This window comes from Puma concolor, chromosome A2 (genome assembly GCF_028749965.1).
Source record: "Puma concolor isolate L17-30 chromosome A2, mPumCon1.1.hap2, whole genome shotgun sequence".
Classification (NCBI taxonomy): domain Eukaryota; kingdom Metazoa; phylum Chordata; class Mammalia; order Carnivora; family Felidae; genus Puma; species Puma concolor.
In genome coordinates, this window is record NC_141668.1 from 15,161,441 (window position 1) to 15,186,002 (window position 24,562).

The 24,562-nt window shown below is 41.9% G+C and overlaps 1 protein-coding gene and 1 long non-coding RNA gene across 2 annotated transcripts in view; one reads left to right on the forward strand and one right to left on the reverse strand.

The window, feature by feature from the left end:
- The window catches only part of TBXAS1 (thromboxane A synthase 1), a 155,877-nt gene that overhangs the window by 102,008 nt on the left and 29,307 nt on the right, over nucleotides 1–24,562 (reverse strand). The window contains exons 2-3 of the mRNA XM_025929728.2: nucleotides 18,330–18,423; nucleotides 15,630–15,682 (exon numbers count right to left, since the gene is read on the reverse strand). Coding sequence (XP_025785513.1) covers nucleotides 15,630–15,682; nucleotides 18,330–18,423 — 147 coding nt within the window. The remainder of the gene's footprint in view (nucleotides 1–15,629; nucleotides 15,683–18,329; nucleotides 18,424–24,562) is intronic.
- Nucleotides 1–24,562, forward strand: part of LOC147583017 (uncharacterized) — a 158,785-nt gene that overhangs the window by 96,691 nt on the left and 37,532 nt on the right. The gene's annotated exons all lie outside the window — the stretch shown is intronic.

The following is a 24,562-nucleotide window of genomic DNA, read 5'->3' on the forward strand; positions in this document are numbered from 1 at the left end:
CACGTCCTGAGCACCTTTTCTGTGTCCAGCACTGTTGTGGGCGCTGGGAATATCCTAGCAGGGAAGAGACGGACTTCATGTCCTCACAGAGTTTGTGTGCTGGCAGGAGCACAGGGCAATAAACAAATAATGATGTGACCTATCATTAGGGGCAATGTCCTAAGGCAGGAGTGTTTGATGCATGAGAGCATCTGAGGAACAATAATAAGGGACACTGGAACAGAAAAGGCTTTGGGTTAATAAAGAGAACCAGGGGTGCCTGGCTGGCTCAGTCAGCGGAACATGCTACTCTTGATCTCAGGGTTGTGAGCTCAAGCCCCACATTGGGCATGGAGCCTGCTTGAAATGAAAAACACTCTTATGTGGATCCTGAGAAACTTAACAGAAGACCATGGGGGAGGGGAAGGAAAAAAAAAACGGTTAGAGAGGGAGGGAGCCAGTACATAAGAGACTCTTAAAAACTGAGAACAAACTGAGGGTTGATGGGGGCTGGGAGGGAGGGGAGAGTGGGTGATGGGTATTGAGGAGGGCACCTGTTGGGATGAGCACTGGGTGTTGTATGGAAACCCAACTTGACAATAAATTTCATATTTAAAAAAAAAAAAGAAAAAAAGAAAAAACAAAACAAAACCTGCACAGCCCTGCACACATCTCTTGCTAACCATGTATTATTCTCGTCATAAAGTCCCTTATGTTTCCATATAAATTGAGGACAATGCAGTCAGCCCAGCCAAACCCGCAGGGTTGTTGAGGTGGTCACGTGAGATACTGTATTGAAAGGACAAGATCCAGATAGAACACCAGAAAACAGTTATGGATTAATATTTACTACATAAGTGGCCCCAGGGAACAAAGATATATGTCTCTTACAGTACTAGAAGCAAGATACATGCCCGTAGAATGTGCACGCAATTCCATAAAGCGTCTGTGAAAGGCTCACTGCAGCATGGCTTGCTGGAGGCCATTGGGTGTCCCCCCTCCAGGAGATGGGCAAGATGGGTGGGGGCACCCTGAGGAGGGACAGGCAGTGGTTACAAGCCACAGACTCTATGGAGCCCAGTGACATGACAGTCTGCAAAGCATAGCACTAAGTGAAAAAACCAGAGTGTGGAATGAGGACACTACCATTGGTATTAGCTAAAGAAAATACATGCAAACACACAGTTTGCAAGAACATGTACGTGTTAAGGACAATGGTATGGTTGTCTGTTGGAGAGAGAAAGGGAATGAGAGAAAGGTATGAGGATAAAAGAGAATAAATAAACATGCAAAACATGTGGCAGTGTGTTTCCTGTTCCCCACGATGTCTCACAATGGACACACACATGCACACACACACACGCATACACACACACACACACACACACACACACACACACACACACACACAGAACCTTGAAATGGAGGTAATTAGTAATTGCTGGTTGCAACACAGGTAATTCACAATGGTGAAGTAAGCTATTCTTATCAATGGCTGTTTTTTATGTGGAATACGTTGGGATTAAAATGCTTCTATTTATTAGATCAGTGTTTTCTCTCAAAGCCTGTTCTCTATATTCTAGTCCCAAGAGATATTCTGGAAAACAAAACAAAACAAAAGTTCTGTGGCCAAATAGACCCTGCATACTATATTTCTCACTTGGAGATGTTCCAAGCACATTATTACATGAAAGGTTCTGAGAAGTCCTATAATAAAGAGACCTGTGTTCCTTTGACTAACCTAGTGTTTCTAGCATTTGACCAGGGGGAACTCCCCCTTTTTATTTTCCATGTAACAATTATTATTGTCCATGGAAATGGTCCAAAGGACGCTCTGTGGGAAACAGCACATTAGATTGTTAAAGGATGGGAGGCCGGAGACTCCAGATTCCAAGCATATTCTGGGACCCACACCCTCCTGTCGCCTTCCTAATGTGACTCGGTGATCCTTAAGGTGCTTTGTTTCTAAGCCACCCAGGACCCCATGTCTCATCCGTAACTCCGACCAATTGTGGCAAAGGTGGAATTGTCTTTCCCTCGGCCATGCTCCCCCTCCTCTGTAGGGGGGAAATAGCCACCTTGTCTCCCAAACTCAAAGCCAGCTTTGGTGATTAATGTGGACTCGTGTCTTATTCCTTAGAATGGACAAGTTGTTCAGTTCTGCTGCTACATGACGTTTTCTGTATAAAATTTTCCTTCTCCTTTAGACCTTACATTTCTGATGACCCAAATCACTGTTATGGCTCACCTGGGCTATTAGAATGATGGTTTGTTTGTACATTCCATCCCCACCCCTCCCCCACCCACACACCTTGCCTTCTGTCTCTACTCTGTACCTCTACACAACTTCCTTCAAGTAACCGGCTTCCTTAACACCACGGCTTAGGTCTGTCTCTTCTCCTGCACTGTCAAGGTTGTGCTCCCCATCAGTGCCCCAAACATCACATTTGCTTAGCACATCCTCGGCCTGCACTCTCCCTTTCTCTATCTCAGCCAAAACCCTGACACTTTCTCCAAAGCTTTTACATCTGGGTGTGTGTTCCTCTCTACGGGCCACCTGTCGTCTCTCCTTGACGTGCATGGCTGTGAAGCCAGTCAGCCTCTCTCAGTGAGTGCACACTTGGTGCAGAGACTGTGGGGACAAAGGGGAACTTCAGTGTGCCTCCTCGAGTAGCAAACAATCACAAAGCCAGAACACAGGCCTCTGCCATAGCTGGGCAAATAACAAGCTACACATTGCAAGGCCACGATCTTGACAAGTTAGTTCAGGTAGAAAGCCCAGATAGTGAGGGGCCAGTGCCAAGGAGAGGAGAAGTGGCCCTGCGAACGAGAAAGTAGAAGTCAACAGGAGTCCCAGACACAGAGGACTAAATTTATATGAGACACAAAGGCCACAATGACCTGGTGGGAAAGAGGAAACTTGGAGGGAACTGAAAGCAGAATTGGAAAGCAAAGGCATAAATTGTAAAGGGTTTGGCAGGGAGTGAGATAAGGGGAGAAGGGGCTCCGGGAGGGACTACTGGGAATTTATTAAAACGAACTGAATTTATGGTGCAGTTCAAGTATTTGTTGATAACAGGGCTAGTCTGGTAAAGAATGTGCTCACTGGCGTAGAGTCAACAGGAAGTCAGGGCAAGATGGCTGGGGCCATGCATTCCAACGAGGATTGTGTGGTTCACATTGACCAGTTGGATTCCAGAGCACAAGGAGAACTTTAAACCTCTTCAGGAGTTCACGTTCCAGGTTTGAAGACAAGAAGTCATGGCCACTTAGCCATGGTTACAGGGAATAATAAAGCGCTGCCACAAGATGTTCTCCAAATGGAAAATGGTGCGGTCACTACGGCAAACAGTACGGTGGTGCCTCAAAAAGTTAAAAAAAGAATTAGCATGTGATTCGGCAGTTCTTCTTCTGCGTATGTCCCTGAAAGAACTGAAAGTGAGGTCTCGAAGAGCTACGTTGTACACCCATGTTCATAGCTGCGTTGTTCACAACAGCCAAAAGGTGGAAGCCACCCCAGTGCCCACAGACAGATGCGTGGATGAACAGAATGTGTATGTCCATACAGTAAAGTATCATTTGGCCCTAAAAAGGAAGGGCATTCTAACACATGCCACAACATGGGTGAACCCTGAGGACATTATGCTAAGTGAAGTAAGTCTGTCAAAATCATAAAGCCAGAAAGTAGAATGGTGGTTGTCAGGGGCTAGAGGAAGTGGGGAATGAGGCATTGTTGTTTAATGGGTACAGAGTTCATTTTTCAAGATGAAAAGGGTTCATCTAGAACCCATCTAGAGATGGGTGGTGCGATGGTTGCGAATGTACTTAAGGCCACTGACCTGCTGTGACTTACAAATGATTAGGGTGGTGACTTTTGTGTTGTGTTTTAGCACAATAAATAAAAAAAAAATCCCTCCAGCCAAGTGTCCTTCATGCATATGCCATCCTCAGTACCTGGATCTGACCAGGGATCAGGGGACCCATTAATGCCACAACCGTGGGATGTGGAGGCATGATGACCCTTTCTGTTGAGTCAGATGGAATCTTTATTCTGTGGGTGTCAGTTGTGGGGTCTCAGACACTGAAGCCTGGTACTCCTTAACAAGTACGGATGTGGGGGAGGGTAGAGCTCAGGATGCTAAGTGTCCATTCAGGAGATAAAGCATCATGGTGGGCTCGCAGGCTAAGGAGGACAAAGAACTGGGATGGTCCAAGGAACCCAAACTCTACCAGAGTCATCTAAGACTTTGGGGAAGCAGTTAAGAATCTTTAGGCTGGAGTCTTTGGGAAAAATCCAGTGGCCATGTCAGTCATAAGACAAAACCTGTGGTCTGGCAGTGAATCAGAGAAGAGAACTTGGACAGTTACAGACGCCCTTCAAAGGACAGTGGAAGGTCCACTCAACGATGGCCTCTCTGGTGGTTGATATACACCAGGCACTGCATTAGCAATGGAGGAGATGTAGGAGGGTGACCCTGAGAGGACCTGGCTTTCCTTCCCCAAGGGTCCTGTTGGGAAAGGCAGTAGTCTTGATCGATACTTGTATGCCCACTTCCTCTATGGCCCGAGTAGTATCAGGCAGTGCTGGCAAGTGTTGTAACACAAAAGACCACACTCACCACGTCCACCTAACACGTGGTAATGGGCCATCCACCAGCCAAAGGCCCAGGGCAAAGGTTATAAGTTCCTCTTTAAACAGAGGCAAAAATAGCATCATCTGCTAACAGTGCCTCCTTAGTGGTTAATGTGGGGAGCCCGAAGAACATGCCAGAGAGTGAGGCCTTTATAAATAGGCCAATACACCCAGAACCTTACTCAGAGTGGAAAACTTTGTATAATAGGTTGCAAAATTCTTGCAGTTTTGGGGTGTGATGGGGGAGAAGCTGTTAGGGGCATGGTCTTGAGATGCAAACAATAATCAGGGAACCTATTTTAGTAATTAAGTTGCTATGGTGTGCCCCAGGCATGCAGGCATCATAAAACCTGGAAGTCCCTTGCTAGGAATTACTTCGTGTGCACAGCTGTGGAAGTGTTACACATAAGACTGACCAGGAATAATCGGAATGCATAGTAAATAACCCAAACTCTAAAAGATTTTAAGAGTCCTGTGGAAGAAAAAAGAGTATGGTCCATTTTAAAGACAAAATCTGATAGTTCAAAATTTAGTAGAATTTCACATGTGTGTGATGATACGTGATTTTTGTTTGTGTGAAAGTTTGTAGTATGTATCTAGACTTATTAGTTATTTAGATGCCTTTGCCTTTTGCCCTACATGAGTAACAAGATTTAAAACTGTTGTTGTTTTTTTTTTTAATCATTCAAGTGTTCCAAGAACTTGAAAAAAGTTTCTCTGCTCCCAAAATAATGATAAAGAGGAACTTTAAGTTCTGTGTGAATTGGGAATTAGTTGCTCCTTTGTATTGGGTAATAACTTCTTTAAAATCTTGAAATCAAAGATGGTTTGTCACTCTTCTTTTTGGACAGAATAGGAATGCTATTTGCATTCTCAATTAATTAGGGTTGCGAGCCATAAGAATTGGGTAAGTGTGTGCAATTTTTGAGATTATCTGTGCAAAACAGTTCTTGACAGAAGAGGTATGCGTAATGCCATGTGCTATCTGGACCTGCTTCCAGATGGGAGAATGCCTTGGCAAATGCCACAGTGATTCATGGCTAGGTTACATAATTCTCTTTTGCATTTTGGGTTGAACAACTTGGATTTGTTGCAGGTACAATTCAATTAAATATGGAATTTATTATTTGAAAATATCAGCTTGAAATAGAGGTTTTATGCAATTTCGATCTGAGATGTTCTGTTCTTTGGGGGCGCATTTGTGCAGGGCCGTTATCAGGGAGGTAAAGAAGTTGTTGATGCCATATTGGATTTTCACTGATGGAGAATGAGCTCCCTTCTACCTTGAACCTGCTATAGTGGTAGATTTCGGAAACATATGTCAAGGAATGTGAAACTGAAAATCTAAGGCTGACTTCCCTGTCTCTGAGACCCTGCACTCTCCCCAGTCAAGTGCTCATTCCCCACCTGCAGTCCAGCCTGTCCCCTGAAGTGGAACAACCCCCAGCATCCTCAACCTTGATCTGTTCCAGCCAGGATAGATCTTTTGTCCCCAGCTGATAACAGGGTTGGGTCTGGTTTCTGCATCCTGGGCCTCACATCATGCTCCCAGTCTTAGGACTGAGTGCCTGTACATGATTTGTCCCCACGCCTCTCCCCCTGAGCTGCTGCATGCCTCCTGCCAGACTCCCAGAACACTCCCTCATTGGGCCCTACTGTCCACTGACAGGCCTTCTTGACTCCTGCTTGCTGGCCTGATTACTGTCCAACTGACACCTTCTCTGTGGGCAGCGTTCTCCTGAACTGTCCACGATGGCCAGTGTTCGCTAGAATGGGGAACTGCTGATTTCTTACCCTTTAAACATGGTGCTTTGCTCATCAGCTGGACCCTGCTATCAACACCAACAGCCTGGTCAGTTTTCCATACCTGGACACCCCAGTGAATGGGGCCACTTCCAGTTTCTAGGCCATTCCCTCTGCTGCCCTATCCACTAGAAGTAAGCAATGATGGCCATAACAAGCTAAGACAGGATTTTTGCATAAATTACTTAGGTATTTATCCTCAGTGCAAAAATCTTCACGAGAGATGTTTTAAATTGTCAACCGATATATTGTTAAGCTTTTTTAGCTTGAAAGATTCTGTGTTAAGACTGGGAAGTAATTTTAACAATGCCTGAACTTGTGATTTTAAAGAAGGAAGGTTCTCTTGGGCAGCCAGTGCTGGCCCTGGTTCTACAGTCAGGGACCGGAGCCCCGTTTCCAGAGGAACGGTTTCGGCTTACATTCTACTTCAGCTGCCGATCTGGTCAGAGATTTCCCAGAGTCTTAAACCACCACAAAAACAGGGGCTTATAAAAATGTTCAATTACTGGGGCACCTGGGTGGCTCAGTCAGTTAAGCATCCGACTTCAGCTCAGGTCATGATCTCGTGATTCATGAGTTTGAGCCCCATGTCGGGCTCTGTGCAGACAGCTCAGAGCCTGGAGCCTGCTTCATAGATTCTGTCTTCCTCTCTCTCTACCCTCCCCAGCTTGCTTGCTCTCTCTCTCAAAAATAAATAAACATTACATTTAAAAAAAAGTTTTCAATTGCAGACTCTTGGGGTTGAGCCATCAAGCAAAGGGCTTCAGGCATCATCTGGCCCTTTGCTTTTCAAATTGCTCATCTTGACTTACTAGTGGTTATAAAACCGATTTAGAGAGTTGTGACCACCTTGAATTTTTTTTCATGAAATAATAGAATAGTTCAGTGTGGATCTTACAGTAAATTAGATATTCTTTTGTAAGACTTTTATTTCAGGTGTGTGTGTGTGTGTGTGTGTGTGTGTGTGTGTGTGTGTGTGTGTGTATCCTGGACCACAATGTAAAATATATAATTCACTGAGGCTCATAATTAAACAAAGTGTTGAAGTCCACATCCCTCATTTTATTTTGAGAAAACTGGGGCTTTGAGAAGCAGGGAGAGTGGCCTAAGTCCATTAAGCTAACCAGTGGCAGATAGGAGAGTCGAGCCGGCATTTGAATTCCCATTTTCTATTGTAAGTTGGCATGCTCTGTTTGATGTTTTTTCCACCCAAGGAAGAGGAATTAACATAGGTTCTTGATCTTTAGGAGTGTTGGTCACAAAGATGTACACAGTAGTAGTCCTACAGCAACTACCACCTACAGGTGGTCATTGAATAAGAACAGGGGAAAGGAAATGGTGTGAAATAGTGGGTAAAAGAAGAGATTACAAGTCCAAGAGGCACCTGGATGGCTCAGCCAATTAAGTGTCCAACTTTGGCCCAGGTCATGATTGCACGCTTCGTGGGTTCGAGCCCCACATCGGGCTCTGTGCTGACAGCTCAGAGCCTGGAGCCTGCTTCCGATTCTGTGTCTCCCTGTCTCTCTCTCTGCCCCTCCCCTGCTTGCACTGTGTCTGTCTCCCAAAAATAAATAAATATTTAAAAAAAAAATTTAAAGAAGAGATTACAAGTCCAGAAATAAATGGGTAAACTTTAGAAGGGTCTTTGGATGAAGACTAAAATAAAAGGTGATCTGAAACCACAAGGAAGAACGGAAGCTTTGTAGTAATTCACCATTCAGTCTGACAAAAGACCAAGATAGGGATAGGAGAGGTGAAGAGTCTATTCAAGGTTATTCAAGAGTAGTGGGATGCTAATAGAATTCTTCTGTCCTTTTCCTCTTTTTTTAAAGTTTATTTATTTTCAGAGGGAGAGAGGGAAAGAGAGAATTTCAACCCATGTACCGTGAGATCATAACCTGAGACAAAATCAGGAGTTGGACGCTTAACCGACTGAACCACCCAGGCACCCCTCTTCTGTCCTTTTTGGTCCAGATTGCCTAGTTATCTTAGGACAATTGTTCCTTTGATAATTCTACCTATTGGGCTACAAGTTTCAAGTGGTGATAATTGTCACATACTTTCCTACTGACAATTTTCTTCCTTCTCTTAGAAGTCTCCTAGAAAAAAAAAAAAACACCAGCCAATAATACCAGGGTATTCATTTTTATAAAATAATGCACTCCCCCCAAAAATGCAATACCAGTGTAAGTGCTCACTTAAAAGTGGGCCCTTACAGGCTGAGTGTTAGTGATTAATCTATTGTGATCAGTGAGAATATGGATATTTAACTCACTGAATGATGGCCAATAGTTACTGCATACAGTTCATTGGGTCTCATATTAATTTTGCTTTCAGACTCATCTTGCTTGGAAGTGGTGATTCTAAGCTTTTTTTTTTTTCCACACTTTTGTGAAAGACTCAACTTTTACCAAGCTAGGAGACCCAAATTTTGCCCCCTAGTCTGGCCTCATGGCCAGAAATGTAAATATAGTTGAGGATTTCTGTGCTTAATTCCAGGGCTTCAGGGATACCGTGTTTTCTCGGTGGTCATTGTAGTCTTCATTCTCATCGATTCCTCTTAAAATGGAGTCACATTTTTAGGTCAAACACCTAAATGAGTCTCATTGTGAGGCACACACTCCAAATCAGTGGCAGAAACTTCACTGTTTGACCCCTGTGCATCAGCACCTATACGGCTTTTCTGCAACTGTGCCTTCTTTCCCACCTGAGTCCTGCCATTCTTCACCATCTATGATTCTATTGAGCTCAGTCCAGCTTAAAAATGAGAACACTCGCCCCGTATGACTTGCCCAGTGTGAGTCTGAATGCTTGTATTTTCTTGAACAGAGCAATAGTTTCCACCCCACCCCATCCTCTGCCACATTTTCAAGCCCAGTGTGTTCAAGTGTCTTGTGTCTTCTTAGAGACCAACCAGGAGGCACAAGGGTGCAAGAGGGCTGAGTCTTTCAGAGCCCTCTAACTCTGATCTAGGGGAGTGGGCCAGCAAATGTCCCACACGTTGATGACCCAGCCATATGACTGAATTAAAGCAAACCATCTTGGCTCTGCCCTTTCAGCTGCACCTAAATAGTATACAAGCATGATGGCGAGAAGTTTTTGGATGGCACTCACTTCCGAAGTACACACTCTTCTAATGGATGGCACAATGGAATCTGAGCTTAAAAAAATATTGAAATGACCTTATTGTTTTCATTGCTTTTCCATATGTATCCTAAAGTTCTCAACTTCTTCACTGCCTGGTGACAAGGTGCTATTAGTTCATGTGTGTTAGCTAATTAAATAAAAACACTGCTAAAAACCTCCAAGTTGGACACATATGAGACAGCTTGATCTCCTGTGGGCATGAACCTTCTATCTAAGTGCCAAGTCTTTTTAACCAAAGTCTTATTTGCTTGCTAAATTGATTTTGTTTTTCAGTCCAGGGACCCAAGGTTCCCTGAGAGGTAGATTGCTTCAGAGTCTGAGACTTGCAAAGATGCTCTTAGAACACTCTACTGCTGCTAGGTACCACAAGGTGCTACATGCATGATATCCAAACGAGGTTATTTGATGTAGCACGGCAAGTGATCAGGCAGAATGGAGCACAGAAGTCAGAAATATATATATGAGAGCTAATAAATGATAAAAATGGCATTCATTTCAGTTGGAAAAAAAATGAATTTCCAGATGGAACATGACCATCCAAAAAAAATAAAGGTGAATGCCTACTCCTGTCCTTCCCCTCAAATAAATGCCCGATGTACTAAATAACTAAAATTTTTTAAGTTTGTTTATTTATTTTGAGAGAGAGAGAGAGAGAGAGAGTGTGTGTGTGTGTGAGCAGCGGAGGGGCAGAGAGAGGGGGAGAGAGAGAGAATCCCAAGCGCTAGCTGTGCAAAGCCTGACATGGGGCTCGAACTCACAAACCGTGAGATTATGACCTGAGCCAAAACCAAGAGTTGGACACTCAACCGACTGAGTCACCCAGGTGCCCCTTAAATATCTAAATTTTTTAAATTAGAATAAAAAACACTAGAAAAGTAGAAGTTAAAAAAATATGTCTGAGTAAGATACAAAATGTAGACATCATAAAAATTGATTAAATTGAAGAATAAAAAAATGTTTTCTGATTGCAAAAATGCACAATAAACAAAGTTAATATAAAGGAGGAAATATTTGCAATGTATATTAGATGTAAAGGGCTATTTTCTTTAATATATAAAGAGCTTCTACAAATAAATAGGGAGAAGATCTCTAACCTGATAGAAAGGTAGCAAAGAATTCTATAGAAAACAAAATACAATGGATTTTAAACATATGAAAAGATATTGAGGCTTGCTTACAATTAGGAAAACAGAAATCAAAACTACCATCACATGATAAAGATATAAAATCATGACCACCATATTTTAATGGTAATCACATGAGAGAACCAGGTGTTCTCATACACTTATTTATGAGAATGTAAATTGATACAACTCCTGGACAGAGCAATTTAAAATAAAATTTAAAAATGTAGATGATCTTTGGGACACCTGCGTGGCTCAGTCAGTTGAGGGTCTGACTGTTGGTTTGGGCTCAGGTCATGATCTCGTGGCTTCAAGCATCTGAACCCTCCATCAGGGCTCTACACTGGCGGCATGGAGCCTGCTTCGGATTCTCTCTCTCTCTCTCTCTCTCTCTCTCTCTCTCTCTCTCTCTCCCCCTCTCTCTCTCTCCACTCTCTCCTCTCTCCTCTCTCTTCTCTCCTCTCTCCTCTCTCCTCTCTCCTCTCTCTCTGCCTTCCCCAACTCGTGCTATCTCTATCTCTCTCAAAATAAATAAATAAACTTAAAAAAAAGAGAATAAACCTATTTTTTTTTAAATTTTTTTTTTCCAACGTTTATTCATTTTTGGGACAGAGAGAGACAGAGCATGAATGGGGGAGGGGCAGAGAGAGAGGGAGACACAGAATCGGAAACAGGCTCCAGGCTCTGAGCCATCAGCCCAGAGCCCGACGCGGGGCTCGAACTCACTGACCGCGAGATCGTGACCTGGATGAAGTCGGACGCTTAACCGACTGCGCCACCCAGGCGCCCCTAAACCTATTTTTTTAATGTAGATAATCTTTGATCTAATAATTTGTTCTAGGAATTTATCCTACAGACATACTTACACAAGACAGCAATGGTGTATATACAAGAATATTACCTGCAGTATTGTTTATAAGAACAAAAGGTATTCATCAACAGAGAACTTGTTTTTAAAATTAGGATACATCCGTACAATGGACTCCTTAAAAAATAGAATAGCATTTAACAAGAATGAACGTATTAAAATGGGACAATTTCACAAATATTATTCATGAAAAAAGCAAGATAAAGAACAACATCAATCATATATTATCCATCTGGGTATTAAGAAATTGATAACAGAGGTTGCTTCTGAGGAGTGGCTAAGGGTCCAAGGTGGGAGTCAGTTTTACTTTTTTCTGTATACTTGTTTGTACTTTATGAGTTATGTACAATGCGCCTGCCTGCCTACTTACAACTTAATGTCCTAATGAGAATATATGAGGTCATTTAACAAATCTGGCTTGATACAGGGATACAAGAATGAGGGGCCACTAATCAAATGGAGGGGCATAGGTGATGGATGCCAAGAAGCATGAAAATGCAAGGGGGAGCTAAGTTTATACCAGAAATCAAGATCAAAGTGATGTGAGGGCAAGAAGAAATGGGGATGAGGCTAACTAAAAGAAAAGTGACAGTACTATTATTTACAAGAGGGATGGTATGAGGGATAAGAAGCTTTAGATAGGAGCCTTTAGGAGTTGCAAATGCGCTGAACTTAAGGTGCCGTAAGTATTTATAAGTAATTAATAGTAATAGCATAATAAAGGCTGTCATCCACTGGATTATAAAGTCAGTTACAAATTAGAAGGGAAAATAATCTCCATCCTGTTTATATCCAATCACAAATGTATGGGGATTATGTTGATACCATTCTTTTAGGAGTTGGGAAGGAATGTAAATCCAACTTGGGGCTCATGCTCAGACTGAAGAAGATAACCAGTAACCATTAATTGACTCAAGGTTATCTAAAGCAGTAAAGCCTCGCTCTCTTCCTATTATGTTGTCAACTCTGTGCAATTCAAGAGAATTCTAATCAAGTTTTGTGAATAAGAGCTGTATAGGTATGCATGCCAGTCCATCTGCTTTATATTCAAGTTCAAAGAAGGCAGAGACTACATGTGTAGTTTTATCTGCACAGAGTATGGCAAAGCAGGCTACATAATTAGATACTTGGTAAAGACATTTTGTTCTTGGTGGTGGTGGTGTTGGTGGTGATAATAAACAGTGATGTTGTCAGCCCTTCTTGGCAGAAAGCTTCTCTAGCAGTATCTTCCCCATGGCAGTGAGTGGGAGGGAAAGTAGATAAGGAGCCCATCTTCAGTTTGGGGACCCTTTCTCTGACTGAGTTGCTATGATAACAACCACGTAATAAGCATAATAATCCCCATATTTGGTGTTCAATTCCAGAGCAGAGAGGACGTCCTCTCTGCCATGTTCCTTCCAACATTTAGTATTATCCTGCCATCTAATGACATAGTGCGTCTCTATTTGGTGTCAACAGTGTGGGGTTTCCTTTGTCAAATGGTGAATCAGGCTATCATTCCAATTTTTAAGAGGACCAATCTGGTCTTGATAATATCTGCTTAAAAACTAAAGGTAGTCTAAAAATTAATATAACTTAAACCAAATCACTGTATAAAGGAAGGATCTTTCATTGAACATAGTTCATCCTCGACATTCCCAACCAGGCAAATTATTTTGCTAAAACTTAAGCAGTCACAAGATCATTTTTAGGGCTAGAATGGACCTTAAATATAGGCTAGTTCATCCCTTTTGTTGTAAAAGGTGAGCACACGGAGTCTCATCCGGATTACAGAGCTCAGTCAGGACTTTGCCCACCACTGTATTGCCTCCAAATCCAGGAAGGGACATGTTTAACAACAAGTCAGCATTTTATGACTCGTCTTTTTTTTCTAAAGCAGAAAAGGTTGATAGCTTTGTAGGAAGAAAGTATGCCATCACCTTTCTTTCTTCCCCTTTTTACCAGAGGTGGGAACAAAGAGTAGAGATGATACTGCGATTTCGATCTCTACAATTTGAAGTCATTCTCTTTAAGTTTTCTTGAAATGAAAAGGATAAATAGTGTTAACTTAAAGTTGGGGGGTGGGGTTGATTGAATATCTTGTCAAGGAAACTAATTCCCTCTCTCTCTCTTCCTCTCTCTCTCATATGCAGACATGCACACCACACCACCCACTAGTTATAAACTCTTTATCTGACATTTTAAAATTATGTTAAAACACCCAAGTGCTCTTCTCTGGAAATCTGCACAAGAAGTGCTCAAGGGAAGTGATTCCTAGAATTCAAACTGCGAGAGGCCTTTTCCTACTTCCAGGGAAGCTACTGTCATTCTGAATCAATGCTATGTCTCAGAAATGTATGGGACAGTCCCCAAGGTCACTGGCAAGTCAGCCACAGAATGACACTATTAGGCCTGGACTGAGAACTTTTAAAAAGCCATGGAACAGCACCAGAGTAAGAGAAAGGTAAACGGGTCAGTCCCCTAGCCTTTATTGAATATCTATCATGCTTAAAGCAAGAAGCAATGCACTTTAAAAAAAAAAAAAAAAAAAAAAGTAAGTAAAGACCAAGCTAAAAGGGATCTTAAAGAGGTAGAGTTGCTTATTATTGAAAGATACGTGCCACGTCCCTGCCCCATCAGTGTCAGTCTTGGCCAAGTGACTTGCTTTGGCCTCACCACAGAGTGTGATCCCTCCCCTGATTTTGAGTTTGGCTATCTAACGTGATTTGGCCAATAGGATGTTAGCAGACATGATGCGGCAGAAACGTTAAATGTTCTTGTGCTGTTAGGTTTTCTTTCCTGAATGTTTGCCTTCACCTTGAGAACAGCCTGTCCTAAATGAGCTTACCTACCCAGAGGCCTGGCAGATTCACTAGAAAGCCCAGTTAAGCTCAACCAAGTGTAGTTTACATCAATCTATTCTGACCACGCCTTTGCAACGTGGTGAACAATAATTGGTTGTTGAAGTCCCTGCATTTTAGATGGGTTTGTAATGCAGCAATAACAGACTAATATGGAGAACATCTAGTATGACATCTTAATTTATCACTTTTGCAGGATTACATAGCAAACGAAACAGCAGAGAGAACAACTTGGCTAAAACTGTGGCTCTCCAGGGCAGGTTTATTTCCACAGAGTACAAGTCAATCTCTTTTGAAAATCACCCCCAGGGAGAACGATGGGATCCATGGGTCCCACCGACAGAAGAATTCACAAACCACTGGACCCCCATTAGCATGTACATTAGGAACAGAACTTCACTGCACCTAAAAAGGTGATCACAGACCTGGAGGTCTGGAGAAGGAGCTGGGAAAAATCACCCAGTGGCTGAGGAGGAGTGATGTGAAAACAGACTAAAACGATTAGGGCTCCAGTGTGGAAAGACACATGTTGAGAATCAATATGATTCGAGTCTGTCAAATCTTGAATAGAGTAAATGATATGAACATATGTTTGTTCACCAGATTCTGGAATTTTATTTATTTATTTTTTTAAAGAAGGAGCACACTCAGAGGCATAAAAAGGGAAACTTCAAGGAAAAAAGAGAGACTCTATTACTTTACATGGCTGAAAACTATGGTGGCCATATGTCCCAATATATCCAGGACAGTCTCAGTTTCCACTGTTGTCCTGGGGTAATTATTAACAGCACCCCCTTTCACGTTCAATACAGTACTGTATTGGATGGTAGATTATATGGTCGTATAGCTGACAGCATGCTGAACAAAACATGGTCAACAAACAGTTGAACAAAACAGGTCCAAGTAAGGTTTAGGTAAGTTCTTGAGAAGACCAGTCATGGGTTATCAAGGCACATGGGACTGAGGCACGGGGACCAGTGTGTCTGATTGCAGCAGTGGTGAGAGATGGTCAAGACCCCCAGGGTCTTAAAGGCTGGGAAATGGTATTCTTTCAGCCTAGGATGGGGCCCCCTTGGGCAACCCTGGGGCCTCCTCTCAGTGCCTTATCTGTACTGCCAGGCACTCTCTTTGTGGATTCTTGAAAGATCTAAGCACATGCAACATCACCGTTTTGGTTATTACTTCCTTATCAGAACATGCAGAAATTGAGGTAGAAGAGTGAGGTTCCCTCTTACCCACACAGAGGTCCGTGTAGCTTTCTGAGCTCCATTTGGCTTTCCCAGAAACCCTGCAGAAAACACAGCACTATAGTAAGGATAAGATTAAACAAAATTTTGAGTATTCAAATTGATTCAGGAAAAAAGTCTGGAACTGTGAGAACACAATTACGTAAACAATAAAAAAGAATTGAAGTTATATTGCTTTCAAGTACTTTGAAGTATTAGAATAAACGGGTAGCCTTAAAAAAATACATTGCTGAGGAAAAATCTCGGTCAGTTCTGCTTTAATGGACAGAAGAGATCATCTGTACTTAAAGTATTTGTGTATAATTGCTTCTAAAATATTTGAAAACCGTTTGCTTTCTCAACTATGTTAACATTCCCCTCGGCAGTTTGGTTTCTATTATTATTAATTTTGGCAAAGCCTCTCTTGACAGCCACTATATGTGTAAACGCCTGCTGAATCTATCCAAATTATCACAAGTTCTGAATTATCATGATCCTCATCCAATTTTTAACTAAGACCAACAGAGTCAAAACATAAGAACCTTAGGGTAACTTGATATAGGACTAATAAGAACCTTAGAGTAACTTGATACCCTAAGTAGGAATAAACATTAGACATGTTTCGTAGCAGGGAACAAGTATACTTAGAGTTACACGTGGGGTGGAGGGTCAGAAGGTGCCAGATCCATTGTGCTGTATGGATGCAGTAGTGTTGTAGGGATGGAGCGTGTGTGCAAATATACACAGAGGAGCTGTAGGGGTGAAGGGATGGAGATGTCACACAGATCCCCGTGTTGTGGGAATGGAGTACACAGGGAGACACGTGATGGGTAGGGAAGGGGAAGGGGGGAAGAGGTGGATATCCTTAATGGAAACACATCTCATTCTTATTACATAGACTTTCGCAGTCTAAGCTTGCCATATATCAAAGAAAGCTTCTATGAATATAAAAATAGTCGCTGAAATTACTATGTTCTGGAGAGAACTTGGCAAGGTTTGTACATACAAGGATGCTGAGCTGAAAAGGAGCATATGTGGAAATCAACCAGAGGCAGGAGCACAGTGTTCTCTTCACATGGACGGTTATACTATTTTTTTTTTCCTCAAAAATGTTAGTACTAAATTACTCAACTGAATGCAACTGATCATTCCCCCCACCCCCTGAAATAGGTGAAATTTATTTACTTTAATTTCCTATCCAGTGTGTTGCTCTATTTTGACACTCAGAAATTTCTTCACACTTGCTTCAAGAACTCACAGGAAGCCTTGATAAGATCGCTATTTGCAGGCTTCACATTGTGAACATCCCCCCAAGACAGAGACGAGGAGAAGGTATTTAAAATCCGAAGAAGAGCAGAACAACAACAATAAAGAGTGAAAAGAACATTGGACAGAGAAAGGGACAAAAAGGAAGAGAAAAGAAAGGAGGAGGGAAAAGGACAGAAATAGTTATTGTTATCTGTCTGGTGTTGAGGGCCAGCCTTTCTGAGGGTAGGGGTGGGGAAATGCTAGAGACATGTTGAACAGATATGATCAGGATTGGCCCACACTTAGCCCTTCCTGTCTCTGGCTCAGCGGCCCTTCACACGCAGGACCTGTCGGCTCCTGATGTTGGGGCTGGTGGCAACACGGCCATGAGTTCGCAGATTAAACCATGTGGCTTCTGAGAAAACCCAATGAGGGAAAACAGAATACCCTTAGAAGATAGAGTCCTGGGGCTGTATCTACAAATGACTACTGGACATATCGACTTGCATGTCATTCTGGCCAAGGGTATCTCCCTGAACCAGCTGCCTTCCTGACCTTCTATTTCTGTCAACTCATGGCCATTCTCCCTATTAACCTGGCTCAACACTTAGAGGCACTTAGCTCATTTACCTTGAATTCTCTACACCCAATTCATTCCAGGAGTCACTAACTTTGCCCCCAATGTCCTTCTTTTTTCACACGGACCACCTGGGCCAAGCCCTCACCGATTCACCTAGACTAAACCTAAATCTTCCTCCCTGCAGAGTCACCCTTTACTTCAAGGTCCCTCTCCTGCTTGAAAATGATAGCACACTAGCCAGCCAGCCAGCCCATTGCTGTCTCACACAGCTGCTTCCCCTAGTGCTCCCCCATCTTCAGCTTTTAGTAAGTCCAGGCTGCTCATCAAGCTGTGCCTTGTTTTTCATTTAAGTGAGATCACACACATCGTTGCTCCCCACCTGGTTTGTGTTCTTGTCTTTGTGACTATTGTTCCTGCAGGACCTCCTTCTCTAGGAAGTCCTCCAGTGTGATTCTAGCCCTGACAGATATCCCTCTCCTCTGAAAGACACCACAGCTACCATCTCTCTTGCCCAGTCAAACCCTAGGGTACATCCTATCTCATGTTTAACACCATGATTTTATGTGTGCACTCAAGGGAAGAAGTAACTTCTGCTTCTTCCATATCCCAGGCCCTGGCACATTTAGACACTCAGTCAATGGGTTTTGGGGTTAATGGATGAATGAATGGGTGACAGGACTCACTGCATGCTGATGAGTAATAAACAATGGATTGTTGTCATCATGTGAGAATTCGTTCAGTAGGGGAAGGCTCAACACACAGCGCCTTCACATATAGACCACCCCAGTGTAGGCGATGTAGATGGGGGCAGCGCTTCATGGGTAAAGTTGCCCTGGGCTCAGCATATCTTATGCTGGAAGACAATGGAAGGCTTCCCTTACCTGGCGGAAAAATGCCAAGTTTCCAACAAAAGGAGAAGGCTTGGGGTGTCTGATGCCCAGCTTCTCCAGTCTTGAAAACGCTGATGTGGAGTACCTGAGGGGAAAAGCGAAATTTAAAAACCAAGGACCTGAAGTTTTCATTCATACGTTGGCCCTGTTAGGAAACAGAATTACGGAGCTCTCCTCAGAGAAGGGTGGAAGGGGTGGTTTCTGGTTGACAATATCTAAGGACCAACGAGGTAGAGACGTAGAGGCGAGTGAGTGGAATAGAACCCAGGAAATTCCTCCTGATTGAGTGACAGGCTGGAGATTGAGGAATCCTAAAATGTCACAGTTAGAAGACAAGGTGATGCTGTGGTCTAAATGCCCCTTCCCCACCTAAAGTTTCCATCAATACATTGTTTTTAAAAATGTACCTCTCCCCAGTTCAGTTCCTTTGTCTCTACATCTACCATGGACAATTATCAGAAGGCAAAGCAGAAAAAAAAAAAAAAAAAGTAACAGTGGCAAAAATAAGTTCCCTGTGCAAATTTGTGTTTTCCTGGTCAAAACTGACCCCTGCACATAATTTGTCCCTCATCACATTGCATGGACTAATAGAGAAAAATAAAAACCAGGAGGGAGAGAACACACCATGGAGGTAAGACCTCATCTCCAACTGCTTATAACCTCTTTATGTCTTTGTTTTCATGTCCTGAAACCATATGGGAAGCATATTTTCTTAACCAAAAATCAGGAAACGTGGCCTGACAGATTTCTGTGCCACTTTCTAGGAGAAAGCAGCAGTCTGAGAAGTGCAGCGTAGCTGTCAAAACATTGGAATTACTAGGATATTTCACCAGTTTATGGGAACAGAGGGATAACACCGTTAAAGTCAGAACTGGCTTAGAAAAACCTGGACATATGGCTAAAATCCCTAATCAGCCAGCCAATTAGGTCAAAAGTTCAGTTAGTTCAGAAAAATTAATGAGTCAAACTGGGTGTTTAGCATCATGCAGGGATCAGCCAAATCTCAATTCAGGAGCAAGGAAAAATTTAGAACATATCATTACAGCCAAGCTTCCTGGGAGTAGTAGAATTTAGACGAACAAAATGCTGCTCTAAAAATCATTCGCTTATCATTAGAAAGATGGAATGTTCGTGGTAGTCTCTGACCTTCCCCTTTCCCACCTGTAGTCCAACAAGAAGCACTTAAAATACAACTTTTTCATCAAATATTCAGAAATTCAGGGAAAGGACAACCCAGCTTAAGTGCCGGTTTGTGTTACTCTGAGCAATGGGTCTACTTTCAAAGTAGTCACAAGGGAGAACCAAGAATGGGAAGAAGTTTTCCACCATCTGGCTGCATTACTGGGTTTGAATGAGTTCCCAGGACATCACATGTAAGTCCACGTTCAAGTGTGATTACAGGCCGCACTTAAGAGCCACGTGTGAATTGCACGGATCAGTCAGGCCATCATTCCTCTTCATTAGCTTGTGTACGAAAGGTCAACAGCATAGTGTGCAAAAGTTATTCGTTCAAGTAGACTAGGATATTTTAAATAATTCCCCTCACGCCAAAGAGGAAAAACCAAAGAAGGCTTACCAGTGCACTTAACACTTCCCTCAGCATCCTTGAATCTGGCTTCTATCTTCATTTCTCTATCAGTTTTTGTGAATTATTTTCTAAATGTGATCTCTAATGGGTAGAAAGAGATATGTAGATCTTGGGCCACGTAATTACATCTTAATTTTTTAATTAGATGTCTTGATTTTCTAATTAAAGGACAAGAAGTCTGTGCCTAATTACACGTGCTAATTATTATGCAAGTCCATGCCCTAATTATGTAACTCCACTTACAAAAATACTGCTTGTGTGTCTCTGCACAAAATTCAGACATTTTCAAACATATGGCATCAGCAGAGAATGTTCTGGACATAACCATAAACTTCACTTTGCAACGTGTACTCCAAGTATAGACTTGGGCCTCTTCAGCTGGGAATTGGCCAAAAGTTGCCATTAGTAACCAGAGTCCTCGTACCAGAATCAACAGGGAAGGATCACTGGCACCAGACTGCTGGGCAAAATTGCAAAGTGAGTTCCATTTGTCTTGCTTTCCCTTCCTTCTCTGCATCCTTGTTTCACCCTTCCTGGTCTCAGGGTCCTCATGCTGCCCTCTGTCTGTCTCAACACACTCTCTGGACAATCCATGGACCCTAGCTGTTATGGGTTGAATCGTGTCACCCCCGAAAAAGAATAGTTGAAGTCCTAACCCCTGGTACCTCAGAATATGATCTTATTTAGAGATAGAGTGGTCGCTAATGTGATTATATAGATCAGATCATACCCAAGTAGAGTGGAACTCTAATCCTTATGGCTGGTGTCCTTGTAAAAGGACGGCCACGTGAAGACATGGAGACACGGGGAGAATTCCATCTGACAACAAAGGCAGAGATTGGAGTTAACACAACTACAAGCCAGGGAACACCAAAGATGGACAGCAAACCACCAGAAGCTAGGAAGAGGCCAGAAAGGATACCCCTTTATAGGTTTCAGAGGGAGCATAGCCTTGCAAAAGCCATAATTTCAGGGTCTGGCTTCCAGAACTGTGAGACAATGAATTCCTGGTGTTTTAAGCTCAGTTTGTGGTACTTTGTTATGGCAGCCTTAGGAAACTGATACACCAAGAATACCCATGAATGAGTTTCAGAGAATCAATGAAAAAATATCTTTAAAAAAATCTCCTCCTGCTACTCTAAAAATTGTCACCATGAAGGAAATTTCTTTGTTATGTCAAATTGTGCCATTAGGTCCTGTGCCATCAAAAAAGTACAGGTGGCCTGGGATGCTACTGTGAAAAGCAAGTAGTATGCAGTTGTCATGCAGCCGCCATATTGTAGTATTCTTGTCTTTGATGGGAATTAATAAAAACATCCCTTATGATGATGGACATCTATCTTTGTTTACCTTAAGGATACTTAAGTTGGAAAATGACATCAAAAAGTATATATAGTAGCCTTAGATACCCTTCTCTGGTTTCATTTCACAGCTGAAATAGTCATTTCTTGCTATAGCACACAAATTCCTGCACTGCCAGGGGTGTGTCTTCTACTACACCTTCTCAAAATAAATTGAATAATATGAATCATGTTCAAAATAAGATTCAATTTTTAAAGTCTAGAAGTTCCCCAGTATTTCATTTTCCCCGAGACAAAGCCCTTTCTTGATGGATTCCACAAAAGTGGTCAGCCTTTTGGTTAGCCAAAGAAGTCACTTGCAATAAATTGAGGAAATATTTTGATGAATCATGTATGAAAGAGATAGCCAAGCTGATTGAGATTTGGAGCAAGAGAAGACAGTCAAGTGATGGCCTGCCCTCCAGGATTTCCCTCACTGAATATCTTAAGCAGCCACAGAAGACGTGGTTTCTCTCTTGTGTGCTTCCGGGAACCGCTAGCTCCTTGGTTCATCCATTATGTTCTCAACATTTCTATTGAAGAATTTCTACTTGGTGAGATTCAGGTCTGTTGATGTGTTTTTGAAATGCTGAAATATTCCTTTGGCAAATAACACATCTCCTGGGATAAAAATCATGATTCTCCAGTGAAGCCAGGTAACCCCACCTGTCCTGCTCTTTGGAGAAGAAAAGCCCTTTGTCATGGTTACTCGACGCTTGTGACATGTATGGCCATCAAAGGACTTGCCAGCAATTCCATTAAAAATTGTGGCCACATTGGAAACATTAGAAACAAGGCCTTAAATTGTTGCCTTCTCAAAAGGTTTTAAGACACGGGAGCAGAGTGTTTGCCAACTTTGACAGAGATTTGGGCAAAAAAATCACTACAACTATTAGACAAAGCCTACTTTCATTTTACTGTAATTCTTTCTAGTTTTTTCTGTGAGGATTTTTTTCTGTTTTTGAGATTACATTCTCTATAATGTTTTCCTATTTCTATTTCTCTATATTTCTACTTTTAAACTTGATATAAGGGAAGAAATCTCTGTATTATTAATCCTTTATGAATATTATTTTTTGAAAATGTTATTAATTTATTTTAAAAAGAGAGATTGAAAGAAAGAGCATGAGCAGGGGAGAGGGGCAGATGGAAAGAGAGAGAATCTTAAGCAGGTTCCATGCTCAGCATGGAACCCTATGCACGTCCCAATCTCACGACCCTGGAATCATCACCTGAACCAAAATCCAGAGTCAGATGCCTAACCGACTGAGCCACTCAGGCGCCTGTGAATATTATTTTTGTGGCTGCAGAATATTCCTCTTGTGGACATATCATAATTTACTAAATTATTCTTATTGGTAAATATTTAGGGTGTTCTTGATTTTTTTAGCTGATTTAAGGTCTGTTACTACAACGAATATCTCTGTGCATCAACCTTTTCTAGCACTTTATGCATCAAGCTTTTCTAGACCTGAAATCCATGAGTGACCGGATTCAAATATTGGTACACAATGCTTTCCAGGAAATTTGTCCCAGTGAGTCTCACTGGCAGTGTATCCATTTCACCAAATGCTCTCATAAAATTTTCCCCCCTTTTTTAGACACATCAATGTATCTTGATGTCTGCATTTCTTGGATTATGGGGGAGGGGGGAAGAGAGAGAGAATGAGAATATTTTGCTATCTCTTTTTCTCTAATTTCAAAAATATCTCCCACCTTTGAAATTCTTCCTTTCTCCCCTCATTACTACCATAGCTAATCCAGGTGGCAGGCATAATTGTGCCACACCAACTGGTTAAATAATTAATTGGAAAATGAGCAGTCATTGATGGGGGACTGTAGGTTGACTCCAAGCACACATTTGGGTAGGGAAACGAAGATAAGCAGATGAATTCTGAATAGGTTTTTGTTGTTTTGTTTTTTTTTTTTTAAGAAAATAACTCTCTACAGGCTGGTTAGTTGACTTGAAATTCTGTTTCCTTCTCCTTCCTTGCCCCATTAATACTACAGAAACTGTAAGTAGAAATTGCATCAGCCGTGCCTCCAGGCAGGAGCTCCTTAGAAATACTGAGTTTCTAGATGAGGTCACCCCAGGTCCCCTGTTAGCACCTCATCTCTGTTCAGCATCTTCTTGGTCGGTCCCCTCTCCCAGAACCCGCTGCCCCAAGACCATGCTCTCAGCTTGTCCTCAGGGCTGGAAACCATCTAGTGCACATTCATGTCTCCATTAGTAGTAGTTAGATTATCTACTAAGATACAACCTACAAACCAGAATGTTCATTTACTAATCTGTCAGAGTAGGTATCCTTTTCCAGGAACAGGAATCTGATGTCCCTCCTCAGAGCCCCTCCCCTCCTAGTACTTGAGAAGCCAAATCAATCATCAGAGTGTTGAGTCAGGTTCTATAATGAGAGGTGGCTCATTAGAAGAGGCATGTCACTGGGACCCTGGTAAAATAATCCTGCCCTAATGCCGAGCACATCCCTATAAAGGTTTGGCAATGAGACAGTGTGCTTGCTGTCCCACCCACCTTTCCCCACTGATTTGTAGTGCCGCCTCTATCACACTCCTTAGTACTAGAGGTGCCTGGTTCTATTTTGATCCATTTGTCTGGCTTATGGCAATGCCTCACTATTTTAACTATTACAATTCTGTATTACTTTTTAATATCTTACTTTCTCATATTAGTTTTACAATTAACTAGTCTAGTTTGATGAAATAGTCTGCTGAGATTTTTTTTTTTGGAATTGCATTAAATTTATAGAGTATCAACATTATTACAACATTGAGTATTCTCACCTATGGATGTATTATATCTCTCCATTGATTCTGTTGTCTCTGTCCTTCAGTAACATTTTATAATTTTATGCACAAGAATATCTCTTTGCCATTTACATATGTTGGTTATTGATATTGCTCATGTGTAGGAACACTATTTGTTTTTTATGCCAATCTTGTAATCAGTGATCCTTCTAAATTTTCTTGTTAGTTCTGTGGGATTTACATGTGGGATATCTGATTTCTTATGCTGACAATCATGTTTTATGCAAATAATATCAGTTTGTTCTATTTCTTTCTAATCATTTTGTTTCACTTTTCATTTTATTTTCTTATTACATTGGCTGGGACCTCTAGTACAGTGTTTAAAAGAAGCAATAAAAGAGAGCATCTTTTTCATATTCTTGATTATAGGAATGTGTCTAATGTTTCAAACTCAAGAGTGAGATTTTGCTGCAGATTTTTTACAGATATCCTTTATTGGGTTAAGGACATTTTTTTTCTATTCCTCATTTGCT